We start from the raw sequence: 24,010 nt of genomic DNA on the forward strand, positions 1-24,010 counted from the left end.
CTTACTATTAATGGTTTGAAATATAGTTTAATTGGTTGAGTTTAAACCTTGTAATTTTATAAATTTGCAATTTAGTATCTTTTTTAATTTAAGCATATATATATATATATATATATATATATATATATATATTATTAATTTAAAGCATCTGATTAACCATTGTTTCTCAAAAATTCTGATTAGCCTAAGGTACGATAAATTAAAATTTGAAGATTTTGGTTGCAATGTTTTAAATTTAAACGTTCAAAATGCAATTTTTTTTTTTGTTTTTCCAAATCAGTAGGTATTAAACTACAATCTTTATTTTCTAAACATAATAAAGAGATAAAGATAAAATTTCAGACTTAGATAAACATTATTCGATATGGCATGCTGTTATTAGAAATCTCCGATCTTATAATATTACTATCGTAGAGGATAGGATTGACAAAGTTGTATGCTAATTTATATTGACTCACGTCGTAAGTCTTAAGTCGTATCGTACTAAAATTTCTAAGTGTGGCTGTGTTTGGCAAGCGGGTTTATTAAATGCTTAAGTGGTGTTTGGTGATGTCTATCCCACAGTGGCAAATCAGGGCTACCAACGCTTGAGGAGAGGAGGTATGGTTAAACAACATTTCTTTCCACTAATTAATATTTCAACATTAATATCCAATCCAACCATCTTCTCATGCCTCCTCAGTGCAATCTCGCCGGAAGCAACTATTCCTCCGCCCGCCAATAATCAAAAGTCGCCACAACCAATCCTTTTTCTTGTTTTTCTTCTTGCTTTAATCATAGTGAATAGACTTCTGTACAAGCATCTATATCTTGTCTCTTCTCCATTTTAATAAATTCCTTTAATTTTTAATTTGGATGGAAATTACAAGTCTAAGAACATCCCAAAAGTGATTTTTAAATGTATCATATTTTTTATTTTAAAAAGATAATAATTTAAAAAAAAAATTCTATGAATTTTTTATTTTAATTTTTTGATTTAAAAAATTAATTTAACTTTGTAGAAAATCAAAACTATTTTTTATTTTAATATTATATAAATTTAATTAAACATAGCATATATTTCTATACTATTATAATAATATTTAAAAAATAAATAATTTATATATAAAAAAAAAACTATACATAAAATAAAAAATATTTATATAAAAATAAAAAATTTTATTAGAAAATATTTTTAAATTTTATTAGTTATTTAAAAAATATTTTTTATTATAAAAAATATATATATTTTTTATTTTAAATAATACGGATAATTAGGAAGTTATTTGTGGCTAATAATTTAGCTTTTAAATTTTTATGGATTATTAATTTATGAACTTTTTTAAAATAAAGATAATCATTCTAATGCGAGTACTCTCACCAAACATATATACAGTATTTTTATTAAAAAAACACAGATTTCACACACACATATACACATATACAGTATTTATTTACTATTGGAGAAAGTAGCATACCCACCACAGTGCTATATATATATGTATATGTATATGCATATAGTATAAGTATAATTATTATTTTCTGTTATAAATATTTTTAGTTAATGTTTTGAAGCATCTTATTCTGATTCCTTGCCGTATCATTTTCCTTATAGATAATAATAAGTATGTGAGGTAAATAATATTTTCTATTAGTAATAAATTTCTTCGGTCTTACGCAGATTTGATTCTTGTGGGTTTGTTTGTATGTTTGGTGGTGTCTCTCTTTCACTCATCATATTAAGCAAAGCAGAGCCCATGCAGATCGCAACCAACCAAGCAGAGCAACCAACTGGAAATTGACATTTCCATTCGATTTCAGAGATACAAAAAAAAAAAAAAAAAAAAAAAAAAAAAAAAACCGACAGTCGGGAAAGGAGAGAAATTGAGAAAAATGAGGGAACAAGTAATAAGCGAGGAGGCGTCGTCATTGTCAGAGTCACCACCGCAGGCTCTGGTGGAGAGGCTTAAGGATTACGGCCAAGAAGACGCTTTTGCTTTTTGGGACGAGCTCTCTCCTGAAGAACGCCTCCTTCTCGTCAAGGACATCCAGGTCATTTCATTTCTCTCCCCTTCAAACCCCCAATCGCCAACAACCTACATCTCTCTTCGCTTCTTTTAATCGCTTCTTCCATTTCTCCACTTGACCAACAACTACACTTTCTTATTACATTATGATTTGGTTTCTATCAGTTGCTCTGTTTCCATAACATTTCTTATTCTCTTTTTTCTGAGATTTTTTTTTTAATATAAATAAATAAATAAATTCTATCACCATCCATGCTTCCTCAGAGTTTAGATCTTTCGAGGATCGATCGGATAGTTCGATGTTCGCTTCGATCTCACGGTTCGTGTGTCTATGTTTGAGATTTCATACACTAGAATTAGAATCATTTTTTTTTCTTCTTAATAATTTTCTTGATGGATTTGAATCTGGATTTAGGTCTTCCGGCAGCTGCCATCGAGCAGGTACCGGAGAGTAGCGTGTCTACGGTGGAGGAGCGCACCCTAGAAGACCGAGAGAGATGGTGGAAGATGGGTTTGAAAGCCATCTCTGACGGAAAGCTCGCTGTCTTGCTTTTATCCGGTGGCCAGGTGCTTTGCTTTCTCTTTCTTTTGTCATCATCTTCTTCATTTACAATTTTTTTTTTTTTTTCCAAACTATACTTTAACTTTTTAGACGCACCGACAGTTTTGTTGCTTGGTATGATATCGTTTTTTTTTCTTATTTTTGATCAAATTGCTTTTTTCACTTTATGTTGCACTTTATGTTGCACCAAAAAAAGAATTATTAATTAAATGATGTCTGTTGAGTTGAGAGAGAGATGTTGAGTTATTGTACGCGAAACTCACTGTTTCACTCATCTCGCTGGCAATAATTTGTTTTGTGATTACGCCTACTCTGAGGACAATTTGAATCGGATATATTCATGTCATAATATGGATCTAGACTTTACCCTTGTTCTTTGAGATATGCTATGATGTTGCCTTTTTCGAAGCATAGATAAATAATCTCTAAATCTCTCTCTCTGGTTGGTATGATGTTCTTTTCTTTTGGATGTCCATTGTGCCTATAGTTAATGGCAATTAGTGATTGGGGACGAGCACATAATACCGTTTGTTCGATGAATGATCATTAATTATGATAAAGTTGCTTTATAGGAATCCATTATTATTATTATTTTTTAATGGAATCTACTTTAATTAATATGATATCTTAACACATGGCTGGTATCCTTCAGTAATTGGAACATGTATTATTGTGTTTTGGGGGTTGAAAATTTCAATTCTTTATTTTTTACCTCCTCTTTTTACCGTGATTATATTTATATATACAATGATCTTTCAATAAGGATACCCTCAACGTAACTTTTTAAGTTGAGATAAGTAGGTTTAATCATTTAGAGCCCTTAGATATGATGTGACATGGTGCCGCTTATCAAATCCAAGGGCTCTAAATGATTGCCCACTTAACCTCAACTTTTAAATTTGGATATTGTTGCTGGAGCCTCACTGTATACGTATATATATATATATATATTTATATTGAAAGTAATGAACTCCAGTATGAGGAGTGAGGAGTTACTCATCGCTATTCCCTCTAATAACTGAACAAACATAATAAATATTGTACATCCTAGGAAGACAAGGTTAGAAAGACATAACTTTCAGCATCCTGAGTTACCATATCTCAATTTACAGTGAGTAGTAGATTTTGTTGAATGCCCAAGTTAAGTTGATGGCGAAGTGAGTAAGAGTCCATCATGGAGATATTAGTGCCAAACTGCCAATGTTCTTTGCAGTTTAGTTGATGATAGATACTGTTTGAACTACATATGAAGGACTACATATGAATGCTTAAAGATTGAACAGATCTATCCCCTGTATTACTACTCCTTATTGGAAAAGTTTTCTCATTTATTGTTTTGGATCTTTGTAGTTACTAAGAATTACATAGAGTTTTCCGAAACGGGAAGATTGTAGAAAACTTATGTCCAAGCATAATAGCTTCCCAAAATAGGGGAGGTCCACCCTCTCCCTTTTAAGTGTATATATTTCACTACCTTGTTGGCTCACGGTTTACATGATTCATTAATTTTTCATCATATGTAAATATATTCCATAAAAAGTTGTTCATTTAATTTCTCAGATATTATTGTCACTTTTGAATGGTTTATTGACATGCTTCTGTTGATTTCGGTTGCTTGTTCACATTTTGTTTGCTGCTACATTAAGTAGTCAAAATTCTTTCGTACCTTAATTGAACTGAGAGTTCATCTTTTTGTTTGCCTTCTTCCTGTGGAAAGTGGATATTCATGCATGTAATCCCTTTTGATGCAGGGAACTAGGCTTGGAAGTTCAGATCCAAAGGGATGCTTCAGTACGTAACAATAACTGCCACTTTATTTTCAAACATTTTCTTCAGTTCAAGTTTCTTTTTTTGATACATCTGACGATTCTAATCTAAGGGATTTTGTTGAATTAGCAATGCCTCTGGGATAACCAATAGAAATTTTTATGATCAAATGTTTCCTCTTTCTTTTGTTCTTGTTTTTCTGTTGCTTTAAATGTTCTTACTCCTATCCTACTCATAGATCTTTTCTTTTTAGTGTACAATATCCATCTTAAAATTATATCTTGATTGAATTTAAATCCTTGGCCAACCAGGTAAGTCTAATATCAAAAAATATATTTATATTTTCAAAAGATAAAATGAAATTAAAGAATAGGTTTGAAAATTTTTGTTAGAAAGAAAAGAAAATTATCAAGAATGATTGCAGGCTAAACAAGGAGCACAAATTATTACAAGCAAAAAAGGAGCTTAAATCACTAAGAATGAGGAAAAAACTGGGGTTAAATAGGGATAGGTAAGTTTTAAATGTTAAACTTGGATGACTCTTTTAGAAGAAGCATCTCACATTGATTGTCGAAGCATTCTCTTCCTAAATACCTAGTCAATCTTGTTACCCAAAAAAAAAAAAAAATATAGTGAGTCTTGCTTTGAAAATGTGTTTTGAATTATGAGAGTTTGGCAATAGATGAGTGAGAAACTGTTTTGATATTTTTGTGTAAAAAAGTGTACTAATCTCCTTTCTGCCTTCATCTCTTCTTTCTTTCTTAATGAAGTCTCTGCTAAAGTCTTATAGAATGATCTAAGTAGAGCCTGCAATGGAACTATAGCAGTTCTTTCTCTCTCCATATATAAGGATTTTCAGAACATATGCAAAATCTGTGCTTTTATCTTTGGTTATAAGCATTAGCTAAATTGTTTCTGTTACCATGTCTTCTACATTATTTTAGATGTTGGCCTTCCATCTGGAAAGTCACTTTTTCAACTTCAAGCTGAACGGATTTTGTGTGTTCAGAGACTAGCTGCTCAAGCTACAAATGAGGGTAAGCTTAACTTGTTATACTATCTTCTTTCTCCAGTCTGATTTCTGGGCTATAAGCAACATTCCACATTCTATTTTGTTTACTACTTTCTACTTTCACCTTCCACTCTGGTAATCATGCTAAATGCAAAATTTAAGCCAGGTACTTGGTGCTATTTCCTTGTGGTCTATCTGGCACTTTTAAGGTTGAGTTTTCTAGGTTCTGTATAATAATTATTAATTTTTTTCCAACTACTTTGTAGGTTCTGGTAGTTCAGTGCAAATTCATTGGTATATCATGACAAGTCCATTTACTGATGATGCAACACGCAAATTTTTTGAAAGTCATAAGTACTTCGGTCTTGAAGCTGATCAAGTAAGATGTGTTGGTTTCTTTTATTTAATTTTTGTTGCTGGTTTTTCCTTTTGGGGTGGAAATTTGAGGCTTTAGCTTACATGAACAACTCACTTGCATGATGCAGGTAACTTTCTTTCAACAAGGCACGATACCTTGTGTTTCAAAGGATGGTAGATTTATCATGGAAACTCCATATAGAGTATGTTTCCTTTTCGGTTGGTTGGGCTAATTACAGTTCATTATTTCATAGGGACTGTTGTTAACTTTCTCTTCTATTTGAAAATTTTCTATCATGCAATGTTCTATATGGTGAAGTAACAGAAGATATCAGGATTTCTCAAAAATAGTATTTTCTTTAACCTGTAAATCAATGTTCAAGGTAAAAAATTCTTGATGGTTTGACAAATACTTTGGGCTCCGAGCCAAAACTTGAAATAGAAAAAGACTATTGAGTATTAGTTATGGATCTAAACTCCTTGTGTATGAAGCAGATCTTATGGAGTGAACAATTAGTAGGCTAAGGCTTAGGTGAATTCTTAGGCCACAAAATGCTTTTTATGTTTTTCACTAAGTCTGAGAAGCAAAATGACCAACAAATATGGCCTCAAAATGAAGGATATACAGAAAATTAATCATTGATAGGTGATAACTAAGGTGGACATGTAGATAGGCTATCAAATAATCCGCATTTTTGGGAGTTCTCATATGCATTTTTTAGGTCAGTGTTGAAACCAGAAGGGGCTGGTCAAGAGGCCCTTCGGCTTGGTTTTATTCTTTTTATTTTACTTATTATTTTTGCTTAATATATTTAATCCTATTTTAAGCTTAATACTATACTGTGCAAATTCTGTGGTTAATAAGTTATAAATTTTTCAAGGCCAGGTAGCTAAGGCTCCAGATGGGAATGGTGGAGTGTATTCAGGTATCTGTTTATTAACATTAGTACGACAGGTTTAATACTGTTCATGAACTTTTTTTCTTGTTTCAGTAGTTATTTGGACAACAATTATATTGATTGGATCCTAATATGTTAATCAGCTCTCAAATCTTCTAAATTATTAGAAGATATGTCAATGAAAGGAATTAAATATTTGGATTGCTATGGAGTTGATAATGCACTGGTAAGTTTTCGTCCTTTCCTAATAGTGTTTTTAGTTTGCCAAAAGACATAAAGAAGGAAGGGAAAATTTAAAGGATATTTTCTTTTAGCATTATTTGGTTGTCAAATGAGCAAGGGAAACAAGAAAAGCAAAATTTTTCCAGTTTTCCTCTTTTGCTGGCATTTTCTTTTGGCATTATTTGGTTGTCAAATGAGCAAGGTAAACAAGATAAACAAAATTTTTCTATCTTGTTCTCACCAAAATTTTCAATGTAAATATGGTGAGATTTGGAATAACTGCGTAGAAGGAAGAAAACATGCCCAAATTGTTTTTTTCCCCCACTACATAACAGGATAGTACAATTTTCTGTTTCTTTGCTTTATTTTCTCTTTAAGATATCACACCAAATGGATCTCATTGTGTTTCCATTTGGTTGAAGACTTGGAATTTATCGTATTTACAGACAATAGTGATTGGGGTCTTGAAAGCAGGTTCGTGTAGCTGATCCAACCTTTTTGGGATATTTCATTGACAAAGGTGTTGCTGCAGCTGCAAAAGTTGTCCGTAAGGTAACGAATATTCCTGAATGTTGAACTTGTATCATATGAGAACCTTTTAGTTCTCTCCATCTCTATCAACTAAGTTATGGATTTTGATTAGGTTATCAAATTCCAAAGGTCACATTAAATATTAGTTTATTGTGGTGTTTTGGTTACAGGCCTACCCTCAAGAAAAGGTTGGTGTGTTTGTACGCCGAGGTAAAGGTGGTCCCTTAACTGTGGTTGAATACAGTGAGCTGGATCCATCCATGGCTTCTTTGATCAATCAAGAAACTGGACGTCTTCGATTTTGTTGGAGTAATGTAATGTCCATTGTAGCCTGCTTTCATCTACTATTGCCTGCTTGTGAAATAGACTGTACATATTGTTGATCTATATGTTTGCTAAGTTGCAGTTTGTTTTTCTTGCTTTCATACAATATCCAAGCTCTTACAACTTTGTGATTTTTAGGTGTGCTTGCACATGTTTACATTGGATTTCCTAAACCAAGTGGCAAATGGCCTTGAGAAAGACAGCATGTGAGTGTTTCTCTCTCTCTCTCTCTCTCTCTCTCTCTCTCTCTCTCTCTCTCTATAAGTTGCTTTTAGCTTATATATAATCAGTAACTCTTTTGATGCCATCTTCTTTCCATGCAAAATAAGTCGGTATCTTGTTTTATTAATCACTCTCCATAAACAATACCTAATTTAAAGCTCATGCAGAAACCATATCACCAGTCATGTTGTTCCTCTGGCAACACTTCCAAATCCGTTGTTGTTCTACTAGAATGTAATTCTTTTAAGCTTCTTTTTGTTGTCAAATTTGACCATATAAGAATGAATAAACCCCTTATAAAAGAAGAATGATTAAACCAAAAAAGTGATTGTGTCTATCTCCTTTTTCTTTTTGGATTTTTTCTGGCTTGTTAAAAATGGTATAAAAGATAATTAAATAGACTCTCTCTGTACTTTATTCAATGCCAGTTTGACTATTAATCTTTGAAGATGAACCATCAAAATAAGTTTTCAGTTTAGCAGAGACGGGCATATTACATGTCCAAATAATGCTAGAAATGAATGAACCTCAGCTGGCATTTGAATACTTAATGTGTTGGAACTTCTTCGCTGATGTACACCCATTGGCCGGAAATTAACATAGGAAATGAAAGCAGACTGTAAATTAGTAATGCATGGATATCACTATATTGTATACATTTGACACTAAGCAGAATGCTGGCTTCCGTTTGAATTGTTTTCAGCTTATGCATCATCAGGCCTTTGCATTCTTAGTTCCTTATAAATAGTTTTTGACCATCATGGGGATACTATTGTGTTTTTGCAAATGCAGTTACCATATTGCTGAGAAGAAAATTCCTTCTATACATGGACATACAATGGGAATAAAACTAGAGCAGTTCATATTTGATGCATTTCCTTATGCACCTTCAACTGCTCTTTTTGAGGTGACTTATATCCCATCTTCGTACTCTAAACCCAACATCTTTGTTGTATGCTTTTATGCAGCTACGGAAGGTCTAACCTCTTCCTTTTTTAATTGTTTGTTGCGTTGCAGGTATTGCGCGAAGAAGAATTTGCGCCTGTTAAAAATGCAAATGGCTCAAATTTTGACACTCCAGACAGTGCTAGGCTTCTTGTTCTCCGACTTCATACTCGTTGGGTAGTAGCTGCTGGGGGATTCTTGACGCATTCAGTGCCATTATATGCAACTGGTATTTTCCCCTCTTTCTTTCATCAATTCTTTTTCTTTGGTTAAATCTATGAGGGGGATTTGTGGGGATAGGAAAAGAGTTGGAAAGAATTGGAGAAAATAAAAGGAGCGATACTTATTTGGTAATGGGTAGCATGTCTCTTAATTTTATTGTTTGATCAACATGAATAATTGGGATAATTTCCTTGAGGCCTAAATGAGCTGCCTTGCACCATTGACTATTTCACTTTTCATTAATTTGTCCATGCACGGCAGCCTTGTTAAGATAGTGTGCTTGAGAACTAGTTCCCATTTTAATTATTTATTTATTTTTTTGTGTTTTGGGAGAGATACTGAATTGGGGGAGTGGGGATTTTATTTTGGGTAACAAACTTGAACCAACCTCTCACATGAGAGGCTGTGGCCTTGCTACCACTGAGGTGGTGGAGGGGCCCCTAGTTCTCACATATTGAGCTGTTGCTTTCTCAATTTGCTCTGGGTATAAATATCCTTAAATCAATCCAAATAGTAGTTACATGGTTATAAGCATCAAATTTCCATGGTTGAAAGGACTAAGTTTTTATGCTATTGTAAATATTATTCCTTTGGCCTCGATATAATTAGTTTTATGCAAAATTGATGCTGAACCCAGGTGTGGAGGTTTCACCACTGTGTTCTTATGCTGGAGAAAACCTAGAAGCTATATGTCGTGGTAGAACCTTTCATGCACCCTGTGAGATTACATTCTAAACAAAGTAAATCTTGCATTACCAATTTGTGCGGCTGTATTTTAATATAATAAATTCAGAGTGAGTGAGGTCCATATGTGTATCATGTGCGTTTTTGAGATAAAAAGTCGGTGAATTACTGGTTGTATGAAAACTGAATGTTGGGATATAAAAATTTCAGTGAATTACTGGGTGTATAATATATCATGGTAGAACCTTTCATGCTCCCTGTGAGATTACATTCTAGGCAGAGTAAATCTTGTATTACAAATTTGTGCGGCTGTATTTTAAATTGGAGTGAGTGAGGTCCATATGTGTATCATGTGCGTTTTCGAGATAAAAAATCAGTGAATTACTGGTTGTATGAAAATTAAATGTTGGGATATTGTGAGCATAACGGCTCAATTCTTTCAAAATATGTGCAATAATAATTTAAAGATTTTATTTCGTATTTGGAAATAAGATAAAATTTGAACTGTCAATCAATTTATTATGAATGTTACCACACGTATACTTTTATATGGGATGTTTTGCCAAGGAAATCTTTACTAGAGTTTTTGATCAATAAAATTCTTACTTTCTAATTAGAATTATGCTTAGAGATCATGATGTTCCCTTTTCTGGAGAAGTTGGCTGAAAAATGGTAAGCATTCTATAGGGAAAAATTTTTTTAGCACTTGAATGAAAGTAGAACTAAAGGGTGTTGGTTGATGAAAGGAAAATAAAATCAAGAAAAAAAATAAAAAAATCTTACTGTTTTGGGTAGATAAGTAACAGATAGAACAAACAATAATTATATATTAGATATGATTCAACAATAGAAAATAAGGTATTATACATGTCAAACTCCATGATATGGATCAAAAGAAAAAGGATGAAATGTTTAAAAAAAGAAAACAAAGAAAACAAAGAAGATCAGAAGACAGAATATGTATAGAAGAAACGAAAATAAACATACTAGATGAGAATGTGAATTGATGAGTTGAATAAGCAATACATGAGATTAAGATGGTGAGGTGAGATGATTAATTGTTAGCAGCTTGACAAGACTTTCTGATCTCCCCTTGAGTGCCAGATAGGACTTGGAAGTCTTCGCAAATGAAGCATAGCCTCTCCAAATTCAAAGTTGAATTCAAAATCATTAGCAATTGCTTTGTAGTAGGAGTTATCCACGGTCAATGAGCTCATAGAGGACAAGTAGACCTTAGCATGCGGGCTAATGTTGCATTCAAAGTGGGGTCGGGTTGGCCTGTGTTTTGGAAATTGTAAAGACGGTCTTGGATTGAAGACACAATGTGCTTCACCAACAGTATGAGCACCTGCATGAATTAATATTAATATGTGGAATCCAATTCAATAAGGATATTAACTAATTAATTAAGCAGCTAGAAATACAGCGTACAACAGGCAGGGTAGGTAAATTAATTAAGGTATTCACCATAAAGATAAACCATGTCAGTGAGAGTAAGGTTCTTTTTGGCAAATGCTAAAATTGATATCGGCGCAAGAAGAGGTCAGGGCAGATTGCCTCCAAAGCGGCCCTTGCAGCGTCAATAACATCAAAACCGCCTGCTCATGCATTTGCACCTGCCTTCATCTCATCTCACTACCCTCCCCTTCTACTAGAATCTATGCATCACATCCCTATATGTATATATATATATATATATATATATATATATATATATATATATATATATATTAATTATTAATTAACCATATGCATCTAATGCATTAATTATTTCTTATTCTGTAGTGCTACTCAATTAAATAGTACATTCATAAATACACATCAAAATATATGATATAAATATAAAGTAATAATAACCTTTACAAAGCAATCATGGAACTGCGAACGAAGAAGATTAGCTGCAACAATTTTTGGGTCCCTCAAGTACTTTGCAGCGACTACAGCACCCACAATGCCTTCCACATTGAAACGACCGCATTTTCCATCGCAGAATCCCACCTGCAATTCACCATAGCACCCTGTACCCCTAATGCTCAACAAAATCAATGCCACCACTAGAACTGTAACCATCTTAGACATTAATCCCATATATATTCAAACCAGTTTCAGCTAATTATGATGATCAAGGACATCAAGTTAATTAAAACTGAGCAAACACGCCTTCTTTCCCATCAATCTATAGGAAATTAAACTAATAAAGGAATTCATGAATTTTTATAATTTATACTTTGCACGACCTCATCCCTCCATCTCTATTCCCAAACATAGCTCTCTTTTCTTAAGTCCTCTACGAACCGTGGGGTCGTGTTACAAGAAATTTTCATCATCCATATATATGGAGCTAGAAGACAGGTTACTTTTGAGAATATCTTCAAACTCAATTAGTGGAAATCTTGATGGATGGCGACCTTCAATGCTTCTTCATTTAATCTTCTTCTCAATCTATATGACACAAATTAATTAGTATTAATTAATTAGACAGTTGAGCCAGTTCAGCTTATTTTGTTATATACACAAAATATCATGAAAGAATTTCGTCGAAAAAAAAAGTAGTAACATATCCAATTCAAATCTCTAAAGCAGCGTGGCTTTTTCTTTTTCTTTATTAATTTGCGGAAAAACAACAAAGATTCATAAATGATTTGGACAAACTTTCCATTTGTTTGATTCGTTTGAAGGAATACATTGAGCCACGGTGTGCAATAATCCACCATATATATACATATATATATATATATATATATATATATATATATATATATATATATATATATATATATATATATATATATATATATATATATATATATATATATATATATATATATATATATATATATATATATATGTATGAGAACAACGGTTTCTATGATATTGAGAATCCAAGGAAATCTGTTAGTGTGTTTGGCAGTACCATTAATTTATGTATTATTTGTATAGTACAGTATTGAACATTGTAAATTGGGTTATGAAGGAGAGCTAGCCATCTCTCCTCTCTCTCTCTCTCTCTCTATATATATATATATATATATATATGTAGACAGCTTCTGGTTTTGTCACTGGAATATTGAGAGGCTTTGCATGGGGAATTTAAAGAGAAGAAACAAGCGGGGCAAAGAAACCAACCCAAACAGAAAAACAAATGTTAGCTTAGTAGATAGAAAAATTGAGACCTACTTGATGAATTTCAATGAGAGATTTTGCAAAAAATTCCGATGCATAAGAGGTTAATAATTAACCAACCAAATTCCATGACTAGCTATCGTAGCGCTAACAGGAGATTTGGTAATTTACCAGCTGACCAATCAATTAATTCGCTCTCTAACTTCTTTTTAAAAATTTTTAGAATTAATTTTATACAGGTATAGATAGAATCTGTTGGTTGGTTTCCTTGGCATTTTATATATGACGATGTAGATGTATAATATTTGTATACTTAAATATCATACAGGCAATTGAAATCAAATAACTTCGCGTAGCAAGCACCTAAGCATCTCTACCTTTTTTTTTTTTTTTTTTTTTTTTTTTAAATAATATGTTTCTCAAAAAAAAAAAAAAAAAAGGTGGAATTGTGGTTCCACAATTTGGTGGACCTTAATCCACCTAACTAAAATATAAGGATGTATTCGCTTTCAGTTTTCTTTTTCATTCAAATCTTCTTTTTATGTGTTTACCCAAAAAAAAAAAAAAAAATTCTACATTTTATTTATTTATTTTTCCATAATACTCAAACTTTAAAACATTGCCGTTGGTTAACTAATTATCTGAAATTAGTTGACTTTGAATTATAGCTTTTTGTTTTTATTATGCTCTAATTAGTGGTCAATGACTCATGGTAATGGACGTGGCCCTCCCCTACTAACATTATATCTAAAAATAATGAGGATAAAATTTTGCCCCGAAGCTAAGAAAGAATTCTAGCCAACTTCTGCTCACAAAAATTAAAAAATAGATCTTTATTTTAATTAATTAAGTTAATCATCTTTTTCAGTAGCTAATGATGCTGGTGCCAAGCACACCGCAAGAATTTTGACTATTGTCTTCTATGAACTATATATATAATACAAACTAACTTTTTTGTTATTTTGTGTTTTTGATAGGAGCTTATGAAAATCATATTCGTTATGAAACGCATGAAATATATATATATATATATATATATATATATATATATATGTAAACATATATATATAATGTTTTTTTTTGGTGAATATATATATATATATATATATGAATGTATCATGTCTAATTGAAAAGTCAATCTACACATATTTGCTTTGTTTTGTGTCTAACAAAGTTATGTGTTGCCTTCGCATGGTTCATATATATACAATACAAGTTATCTGTTTAATTAGCTAGAATTTGGCTATAATATATATAAAGTAGATGTATATGATATGATTTTTATGGCAATTAAAAGAATATGTAAATCTATCCAACATTGAATTTGTCAACAATCCAAAAGCAAATTAAGTACTTCAGTATATAATTTCATTCATGCATGTGTTTTTATTTATAACTAATTATGACTATTTGTTATTCTTTTTTAAAAAAAAAAAAAAAAAACTTTGATCACAAGCTTTACTTAAATGATTTTCCAACTGTTGCATATCCAGTCATCATTAAATTAATTTTACTTATTTTTAAACTAAAAACTATAATTGAAAATTAATTACACTACTTCAATTATATCCTAAACTACCCAAAGACCCCCAAATGGTGGAATATTACATTTATCATCAATGCATGTTTAAAAGACCGAAAAAGTCCTTGTACTACATCTATATATTAATTGTATTTTTTTTTTTGGGTATAAACATACACTTTGTATTAAACCAAGTTTTGCTTCTTCAAAGAATTAATTCTTCCTTATATTGTATACGTAATGATCTCCAGTGTTATACAAATTTGCTATTAGTTTAGTTCAATAATATGCAGTCGAAGGAAGAAAAAAGGAAAGACAAACCGACAATTAGTTCGGAGTGATATATTAAATCAAGAAAACAAAAAAATAAAAACTATAAAAGAAACAATTAATTTCTTTAAGAAAAATAAGCTAAGTGCTAAAAATTAAAATAGTTTTGACAATTGAAAATATAGAAGTCAAAGAGAAGTATAAAAAACATTTTTTGTTTAAAAAAAAGGAAGAAGAAGCAATTTCTAATATAATTTCCCTAATGCTCAATAAGAATATGATTTCCCAAAAATATGTATATTTATCACTCATCAATTAAAACATAAAATCTCCTTATAATCTTTGAATATTTGTTATCCTTTTTTGGTAAATGCTTTGAATATTTGGTTAATGCAACTGTACAAGTATTTTGTGCATAACAAAAATGGGAGGGATATTGTTAATCTCAGCTCTTAACATCCTATTTTGCCAAATCAAGTATATTTAATTATTATCTTATAATATAACAACAACAACAACATCAAAAATATCCAAATTTTCATGCAACACACTAATTTATTGCCAAACTCACTGAAAGTTAAAGTTCTATAAAATAGTATATAGCAAAATGAGTCCATATCTCTTTTAAATTTTAACAGGAAAAAGTTTAAAAATAATAAATAAATGGGCATAAATGCATTTATAAAAAAAGAGCTACTCTTTTATTTATTTATTTATTGTTTTTTGTCTTTTGATGAAAAAGAGCTACACCCATATGTAGGGGTAGAGGCCGTATATAAAATTAAAATACTATTATTTAGACGATGTAATCTCTGTTCTCTTCTCTCGCTTTCCGTCTGTGTCTTCTCTCTCTCTCTCTCTCTCTCTCTCTTATCTGTCTGAGTGTTTTAATATTTTTGAGCTTGTTCAACGCTCCAAATAAAATTAAAAAATGAAAATGTAAATCAGTTAATGATTGTCACGTCCCCAGCAGCGAATAGCAAGTAGCTTCTCAAGAAGACCCTTTCTTTCCTTCAGCCCAACTCCATCCCTCCAAGACTCTCTCTCTCTCCCTCTCTCTCTCTCTCTCTCTCTCTCTGAGAGAGAAAGTTTCCTCAAAAATCAAATCTTTTCTTTTTCTTTTTTTTTTGTTTTGTTTTTTTTTTTTGTTTTTCTTGTTTTCATAGCAGAAAAAACCGATTTTTTGGTTTTTGTTTTCTTTGAAAAAAAAACAAAATAAAATTTCAAATAAAAAGCCATTTTCATTGCCAGCCATGACTGAGGTCCTCCATTCTCCATCCCATTTCGCTTCTTCTTCTTCTCCAAGAACAAGCTCTTCTTCATCCTCCGCTAACTCCTTATCCTGCGCCCTCCCTCCTTCCTTATCCTTCGCATCCGCTCCCAATGTGGACCACGACGATGAGGAAGGAGTTTTGTCTAGGGTGACTGACTGTGACCCAGAAGAGGAGGAGGAGGAGGACAGGGACAAGGAGAGCAGAGATCAGCTTTCTTTGTTGGCGTTGCTTGTCACCCTTTTCAGGAAATCTTTGATTGCCTGCAAGAGCGACCGGAGAGAGCTTTGTTCCATGGAGATCGGTTGGCCTACTAACGTACGCCATGTTGCGCATGTCACCTTTGATAGGTTCAATGGCTTCTTGGGTTTGCCCGTTGAGTTCGAACCCGAAGTCCCCAGGAGGGCTCCTAGTGCAAGGTGCTAAATTTTAGGGCTTTTCTTTATTTATTTATTTATTTTATTCTTATTCTTTTGTTTTTTTCTGTGTTTTGTTAAATGCATATTTCTTGGAATTGAAAATTTTACGTTTTTGATTGGTGGGGTTCTGCCTTTATTTTGTTGCTTACGTTGCATTGGTTTTATCCAATGGTCTACATTGTGAATTTCATCTTACGTAATGTTGATTTGTGAATGCCTCAAGCCATGCCCTTTATGTTCCTCAAGTTTTGATATTCTTTTTCGTTGGTACTGATTTTGGCATCGTAGTATTTTTTTTATTTTTATTTTTATTTTTTTTGACATTCTATCCTTTTGGTAACTTAATTTCAATTTTGATGTCTTTTTCTCTTTACAGTTTATCCTGGGTTTTGTTGTATTGGTGGCTGGGGAAAGGAAAATACATGTCTAGTTGTAGGGGAAAAAAATCCAATTACTGATTTCTCAAATAAGGGCATTTATTTTTTGGTCTTTATTTGCTCCTTTTAGTGTTTTTATTCCCTCTTATATATATATATATATATATATATATATTTTATTTGCGATCATTGAAATGATACGCATAGCGCTGCGAAAGCATTAGGAGATTGTGATTTGTGACAATGCCATATTTCTCTATAGAGGTACTTTCTTTAGGTTTACAGCCTATCCATAGAAACATACTATCTGCAAGAACTTTTTGAACTCTTTCTGGTTTTCAAAATATAAATAGTAAGTCTTTTAAGGAAGAAATCATGCAAGCAAGACTAAATAAATGTCATCTTGGAGAGATATGAGAACTTCCTGAAAATTAAACTAACTGCAGGTAGTTCTATATTGGATTAACATTGCATTGAATAGTTTTCCTTGAAGGCTTAAAGTTTCATAATGGTTTTGTGTTTCTTTGTGGCTGTTGAATCATACCGATGAATATTTCTTGCTCCAAATATTAACTTTTTTTAACTATCTATGTTTGAATTTTCTAACATGTAGTGCCACTGTTTTTGGAGTTTCTACGGAGTCTATGCAATTGTCTTATGATTCTAGAGGGAATAGCGTGCCTACGATTCTCTTACTTATGCAAGGACATTTGTATGCTCTTGGAGGCCTGCAGGTATACCATCTTGTCTTTCTAATCTATATTCATGTTTTTCCTGACCTCTCTCATACGCTTAAGATTTTTGGGGCAACCAAACCATACTAGCTGGGAGTTGGATAAATTATGCAGGTTATGTTTGATTATTATACTTCAATGTCAGGAAGGGGCTTGTTTTATTTATTTTTGCAGTGGTTAAATATCAAACTATGCAGAGTTTATTCAATCTGCAAAGTACGTCATATTGCTCAATTTGCATGTGTAGGCGGAAGGCATCTTTAGAATTAATGCAGAAAACAGTCAAGAAGAGTATGTTAGGGACCAATTAAATAGAGGAGTTGTACCAGAAGACATCGATGTACATTGTCTCGCTGGACTTATCAAGGTATATCATTGCAATTTTAATACTAGATGGTCATCTTGTATTGCGTCTTGTTTTGCAATATGTTTGTAGTTGTTCTGAGTAATTATAGTAGCATAGACAATGTGCTATTTACTTCTAGAATATTATCTTTCTTCTAGAGTTCAAATTGTTTAGAAATAACGTGCATAAAGGGTAAGAATTTAACTGATGCACATCTAGCCATGGAAAAGAACTAATTGTATGTTATTTCCTGATTTAATTATGAGCTGTCTCTATTTTAGAGTATAATAAATATATTACAAAGTAATTTGAAATGTGCAGCTATAAAATTGAATAAAATAAATGTGAATTTAATATTGTTATAACTATAGTTGAATATGATAAGCGGAATGTATGGATTGCATGGCTTTTGACTTTATTTCCGAGGTAATGCTTATTTGCAGTTGGTTGCTATAGGTCCTTTTACTTTTGCTGGGGAATGTCTAGAACTCCAATAAAGTCTTGTATGGTAGACTGGTTCTAGCAAATGTTGTGATGGATCGCTGATGTGTTGTTGGCTCATTGTATTTCAATAGCCCATCCAGAAGTTTTGAAATCTTTAAATTAGACTCCAGCATCCTTCGATCATCATAATATTTCATTGATAATAACTACAGGTGGATGCTTATGCTTCTTCCTTACAAATCCTTACCTCATTGTTAAGTGATCAATTTTATTGTGCATGTGGCAACATACTTGTCCTATAGAGTCTCATAGATTTTTTCAGGGTCTTGCAAAGAAATATGGATGTCCTTGACTTAAATATTTGTCATGTTCTTCTTTTTCTTGTGACTGTTGTCTTTATGTACTTGTAATGCATTTTTTATCTGGAGAGTAGTGTATTATTATTGTTTTGAACTCATTTTGTATCAAATCTGATGCGTGAACTTAATGTGTATGTGGTCATATAGGCTTGGTTTAGGGAACTTCCAATGGGGGTTCTGGATTCTCTGGCACCTGAGCAGGTAATCCAAAGCCAGACAGAAGAGGAGTGTGCTGAGCTTGTAAGGCTTCTACCCTCAACTGAAGGAGCTCTGCTGGATTGGGCCATCAACCTGATGGCTGATGTTGTCCAACATGAAGATCTAAACAAGATGAATGCACGCAACATTGCTATGGTTTTTGCACCCAACATGACTCAGGTGAGTTGGTCTAATTTTCACTCTAGAGTTGATTCTTCTATGTTAACAATAGCATGACCTTAAATTTTTGAGGCCAAATTGATGTCCCTAATAATCATGTGAATTCATTCCGTAATGTAACACTTGGCTTGGAAGTACATATATGCTTTAGAATGATTGCTTCTACTGTTCTCTTAACAATTAGAGCATATTAAATACTAATTATGGTCTCATTTTCTTTCTATTTGTGTTGATGATGCCCGTGCTTTAGTTGTTTATCTTGTCTTCTGTCCCAAAAGGATTTGATGGCAATATGGATAGCAGATAACCAATTGGTTGGAAGAATAACAGATTTGCGTGGTTAATTTTGGTTGCAGATGGCAGATCCTTTAACTGCATTGATGTATGCTGTACAAGTGATGAACTTCCTCAAGACACTTATATTAAAAACACTAAAAGAAAGAAAAGATTCTGTGATAGAGCCTGCTCCTTCTCGACGCTTAGAGCCTTCCGATGAGAATGGACACCAGAGCCCTTCACAGCCTTGCACGGAATATAACTTCCAAGAGAATGAAGAGATGGAGCAATTATTGATTGGTGAAGAGCCTGTTTTGGGACGTTCTCATGACTCCAATAAAAACAATAACGTAATCAATGAAGCTACCGACAGTTTGGTGAGCTCTGCTGAGAAACAAAACTCTGATCTGGTTGGGTCTTGTCAAACTGCAGCTCTAGTTGACACGTGCTTAAACAAAACAGAAACTGGAGTTCAATTATATGTCGGAAGGAGCCAAAATTGTCAATCAAGTGATACAAATCTAAAAAAGGAGCCCAGAAAAATAATTGATCAGCAACGAGTAATACAGGGAATGGTGCCTATTGAGAAAACTCGAGGAATGAGCACCCTCAGTCGCATAGATTCAAGGACAGAGTTGATCGAAGCCTGGCGATGAAGACAACCGTAAGAATAGTTTGTCCCTAGCTGATGATATGACAATGTTGAGTGTTAGTTTGATCATTGAGGGATTGGTGAGGCCATGAAATGTTCATGTATGTTCTTTGTTGTTTCTGGGGTGGTTTGCTTAACCTGATCTGATTTCGTAGGAAGTCACTCTCTCACAGCATTACATTAATGTTTGCGTTGTGAAATGTTTTTCATTTGTATGTTTCATTTGTTTGTTTAACTTTTTATCCGCATGGATCTTTCATTTTCCTCTTTGGTCCATGAAATGCACTGGAACTTGGGGAATCCATTTTCGTCCCATGGCATTCTACATATGATGTGTTACAATGGCCATGGCATAAATATTTCATTCGCTATTCACATAAACAAGCTAATGTTGTTGATTAAGTGGGGAAAGTAAAATCAAAGGATCCGATTCAGGTGAATATTCCTGGTATATGCTTTGTTGCCATGGATATCACAGGAATGGATGACAGTTTGCCAGGCTTTTGTATTTTGTTAGTGGCTTAGTGATTAGCTTTGTAATGAAGCTGTCAAATGAATTGACCAAAGTAAGCCTCTAGGCTCTTAAGTAAGACTATTGAAGATTTTGGGGACCATATATCCTTGCAATAATTAAATAGATTTTTAATTATTAGCTTCAGATACTTTGGACAATTTATTTTCAACCATATATACTCATTAGAGGATACCACCATGCCACCGCAGGAATTGGACAAAACATCCTTTTACACTTTATATGTTGCTGCTACTTTTCTTATTTATTGGCTAAAATTTTCAATCTAACTATATATATATTTTACCAAAAAAAAAAAAAAAAAATCTGACTATTTCTTATGCTAACTATGACCGTCTTCTTTGAAAAACGACATTTTCATCCTATCATGGAATTTTGTCAATAGATATTTGAATTCTTTCCTGTCTAATTACTCCTTATCCTAAAATTATACTATTTTATATTTACACATATTAACACAGGAGTAATGATATACATGATAACTTTATGTTATTATAATTATTTTGCCGTAAAACTAATGATAGCATGAATAAACAGCTCACTTTAAATGAAATATTCCTCATTAAAGCTACCATAGACCTTTTTTTCTTTATTTATTTATTTTTTTTCCATCATCTCCATAGACTGTTAATGTAAATTAATTGTATGCAGCATAGACAAATTTTCAAGTCACATAAAATATGTATGTGTATATGATTAACTTCTGTTATTTCTCCGAAATACTCACCTTTTTTGTTTTTTTGTTTTTTGTTTTTTGTTTTTTTGGGATACAACACAAGATCATAAAGCGAAAAAGGGATCACAAAGAGATGATGTGAAGATCGAAGATGTGCAAGGTATGGGTTCAAATTGTCTTGCAAATCACATCAACATGATGACCTGTCACAATGTGATTGGAGCATGGAAAATATTTTAGAAAAATTAAATTACATATATAATAAATTCGGGTGTGTGGATGCCATAAAAAATGAGCTATCTGCACCTAAGATTTATTATACATATGTGCGTGTACCTGATTTTACTTTAGTATCTATACATATATACTCATGTTAGTGTCCAATTATATATAATTTTAAATAATCTATCCCATAAATTACTTAATTTGAGAATTTATCTGGTAAATTATATGAAATCCAACACTCATACATACAGTAACATGAGTGTGTGCACATCACCAAAAAAAAAAAGAAAAAAAAATGAAGAAGAAGAAAAAGAAAAAAGGAATATTTACGCATACTACAGCAGACTACATATATATATATGTACACGCACATACACACTAAACATATGAATTGGAATTTGGGCCATGGTAGGCACTTGATCTGCCTTTTATGCCTGAGGTTGTGGATTTAAACCATAAATTTGTTGCGAGAACAAATATATGGAAAGCTTACAAGCGATACATATGTTTGATGTAAAAAGTTTAAGAGAAACCAGGATAGGATTAAAAAAAAAAAAAAAAAAAAGAAAAAGAAAAAAAAGGAAAAAAAGAAAAAGTGAAATAAAGTATCTATTTTTGAACATGAATGGAGATAGAAAAATAGGGACATAATATACATATAAATATTAAGTTTGTGTATTATATGGAATGAGAAGTTAAATAGAAAGTTGCATAGATTTGCAACCACCAAATCTAGAGGTAGCTCCAAAACCACCAATTTCCATACGAGTACTTCAACAGATTGAGAGATATCCATAATGAGCAAACCCCCACCCCCCTCCCCAAATTAATAGTAACGCAACCTCCCTTTGATTTTTTCAAATTCCTCTTCCCAATCCCAATACATGCTCATCTCGTGCATCTTTCTCTCCATCTCCATCTCCATCTCCATCTTCATCTTCTTCTTCATATCCATCTTCATCTCCATCTTCATCTAATTTTCCTTGAAAACCTCATATCTCTCAACAGAACAAAATTATATCAGATAAAAAAAGGCTATATATATAAATACATCCATGGCAGCCTGTGGAAGCCTCCAACACCTGTTCGACAACCCATTGGGTGAATCCCCAACAACACTAGTTGAATCCCCCTATTCATGGAACCAAATCAAGTCTGTAAAACCCATCGAGCAATCCTCCTCTTTCACCGAGATCTTTGGCGAGCTTCATTTCAAAGACAATTCTTCTTCTCTGTCTTCTTGTTTGTTGCCTCCCATGACTTCTTCTTCTTCTTCTTCATCTTCATCGTCATCATCGTCATCCTCATGTTTGACAAACTTAGAGCCCATCATCAATATTCAGGAGGAGGAAAAAAACAAGAAGAGTCCATCATCCATATCAATGGAGGATTCTTTCTCAAGCCTCACAAAGACCAAGTACGGCTTTAGTAGTTTTCACAGAAGCAGTTGTGATAGCTTTTCTACGTTAATGAATTCAGAAAGTTTACAACTTTGCACTGAGGGACTTGGCTTTGAAAGCTCCGGCGAGGTGGAGGAGGACTTGATGACCACCAAGGACAAGGACAAGGATGATGATGATGATTGTCAATTACGAAAGCAACAACAGAAATTAACCAGTACTACTACTACCATTACTACTACTAGTTGTCCAAATGATAATCATTTGTCATTTCAAAACTTGAACTTGTGTGGAGAATTGAAGAGGTCATCCAGAAGCACTATTCATATCAATGGTTCATCATCATCATCATCTTCAGGATCAGGAACAGGAAAATTCCCTCCGCCCATTTCTTGTATAAGCAAGAATGGAAAACCTTGGGTTTGCTTCAAATCCTATCGCCACGATGGCAGGTTCGTTCTCAAACAGATTAGGATTCCTACCCAGGAGTTCTTGCATGCATGCAGAGAAGATGGCCGTCTCAAGCTCCACTTTGTTCATCCGCATCATCACCACCATGGAATTCTTGAAGACCCAGAAGATCAACAATATGATCATGACGAAGACGATGATGATGAAGGAGGTGATGATGATGACGACAACGACCATCACCACCACCAAGAAAATGGCAAGGTAGAAGACAATATTGATGAAGCTGAGCTTGTCCCTGTTAGGAGATAGGATATAGCAAGTTTCAGAGCTTGTTTTGATATGGCAAGTTTTAAAGCATGTTTTGATAGAGCAAGTTTCAGATCTTTTTTTCCAGTTTTCCCCTGTAATTCTTCAGAACCCCACAAAAAAAAGAAAAAAAAAAGAAAAAAAAAAAAAGAAACTGCAAATGATTAGACAATATAACATATGTTTTTTTCTTCTTTGTTTGACAAAATGAATTCATCTGGCTTATCCAAATTTGATCAGAATCAAAGTCATCATAGAGCTTGCTTAATTTAGCCATCTACACCAGACAATAGGAAGCCATTCTTCTCGCTATATTTTCTTCTTTGATTTCCATAGTTGTTTTCTTTCTATTTGATGCAAATTACATTGAGGGTCTTTCTTTTTCACCTGATCCCATTAATATTTCCACAAAATTTCCAAACACAAAGCTTTTTTCTGATAGGGCCAAAAGTCGTTAATTTCACAATAGACCAAAACTGCATGTGCAATTTACCTCTTTCTTAGTGCTTTTGGTGTGAATGATCCTTATGCAAGAA

General features: G+C 32.9%; 3 protein-coding genes across 3 annotated transcripts; all 3 read left to right on the top strand.

The window, feature by feature from the left end:
* The first annotated feature begins 1,541 nt into the window (after window positions 1–1,541).
* On the top strand, window positions 1,542–9,984 carry LOC107410046 (UDP-N-acetylglucosamine diphosphorylase 1-like). The gene is made up of 15 exons (XM_016017462.4): window positions 1,542–2,031; window positions 2,271–2,325; window positions 2,422–2,573; window positions 4,320–4,359; window positions 5,280–5,372; window positions 5,614–5,726; window positions 5,833–5,907; window positions 6,591–6,630; window positions 6,747–6,829; window positions 7,300–7,377; window positions 7,527–7,670; window positions 7,819–7,886; window positions 8,695–8,809; window positions 8,920–9,076; window positions 9,707–9,984. The coding sequence occupies exons 1-15, from the start codon at window positions 1,873–1,875 to the stop codon at window positions 9,802–9,804; spliced, it is 1,470 nt and encodes a 489-aa protein (XP_015872948.2). The 5' UTR covers window positions 1,542–1,872; the 3' UTR covers window positions 9,805–9,984.
* Window positions 9,985–15,487: 5,503 nt separating this feature from the next.
* On the top strand, window positions 15,488–20,187 carry LOC107410160 (rho GTPase-activating protein 1). The gene is made up of 5 exons (XM_016017568.4): window positions 15,488–16,358; window positions 17,349–17,469; window positions 17,717–17,836; window positions 18,766–18,996; window positions 19,353–20,187. Exons 1-5 carry the CDS (start codon window positions 15,922–15,924, stop codon window positions 19,926–19,928), a joined length of 1,485 nt encoding a protein of 494 aa, XP_015873054.2. The 5' UTR covers window positions 15,488–15,921; the 3' UTR covers window positions 19,929–20,187.
* Window positions 20,188–21,996: 1,809 nt separating this feature from the next.
* Window positions 21,997–23,628, top strand: LOC107409852 (uncharacterized). The gene has a single exon (XM_016017279.4). The coding sequence runs from the start codon at window positions 22,413–22,415 to the stop codon at window positions 23,475–23,477; it is 1,065 nt and encodes a 354-aa protein (XP_015872765.2). The 5' UTR covers window positions 21,997–22,412; the 3' UTR covers window positions 23,478–23,628.
* The last annotated feature ends 382 nt before the right edge of the window (window positions 23,629–24,010 follow it).

Source organism: Ziziphus jujuba, chromosome 10 (genome assembly GCF_031755915.1).
Source record: "Ziziphus jujuba cultivar Dongzao chromosome 10, ASM3175591v1".
Lineage (NCBI taxonomy): Eukaryota > Viridiplantae > Streptophyta > Magnoliopsida > Rosales > Rhamnaceae > Ziziphus > Ziziphus jujuba.

Coding starts and splice junctions, on each gene's coding strand:
- LOC107410046 (XM_016017462.4), top strand. CDS start 1,873: ATGAGGGAACAAGTAATAAGCGAGGAGGCGTCGTCATTGTCAGAGTCA. Junction 7,378..7,526: donor CTGCAAAAGTTGTCCGTAAG/GTAACGAATATT, acceptor TTTTGGTTACAG/GCCTACCCTCAAGAAAAGGT. Junction 7,671..7,818: donor TTCGATTTTGTTGGAGTAAT/GTAATGTCCATT, acceptor TGTGATTTTTAG/GTGTGCTTGCACATGTTTAC.
- LOC107410160 (XM_016017568.4), top strand. CDS start 15,922: ATGACTGAGGTCCTCCATTCTCCATCCCATTTCGCTTCTTCTTCTTCT. Junction 16,359..17,348: donor AGGAGGGCTCCTAGTGCAAG/GTGCTAAATTTT, acceptor TCTAACATGTAG/TGCCACTGTTTTTGGAGTTT. Junction 17,470..17,716: donor ATGCTCTTGGAGGCCTGCAG/GTATACCATCTT, acceptor TTGCATGTGTAG/GCGGAAGGCATCTTTAGAAT.
- LOC107409852 (XM_016017279.4), top strand. CDS start 22,413: ATGGCAGCCTGTGGAAGCCTCCAACACCTGTTCGACAACCCATTGGGT.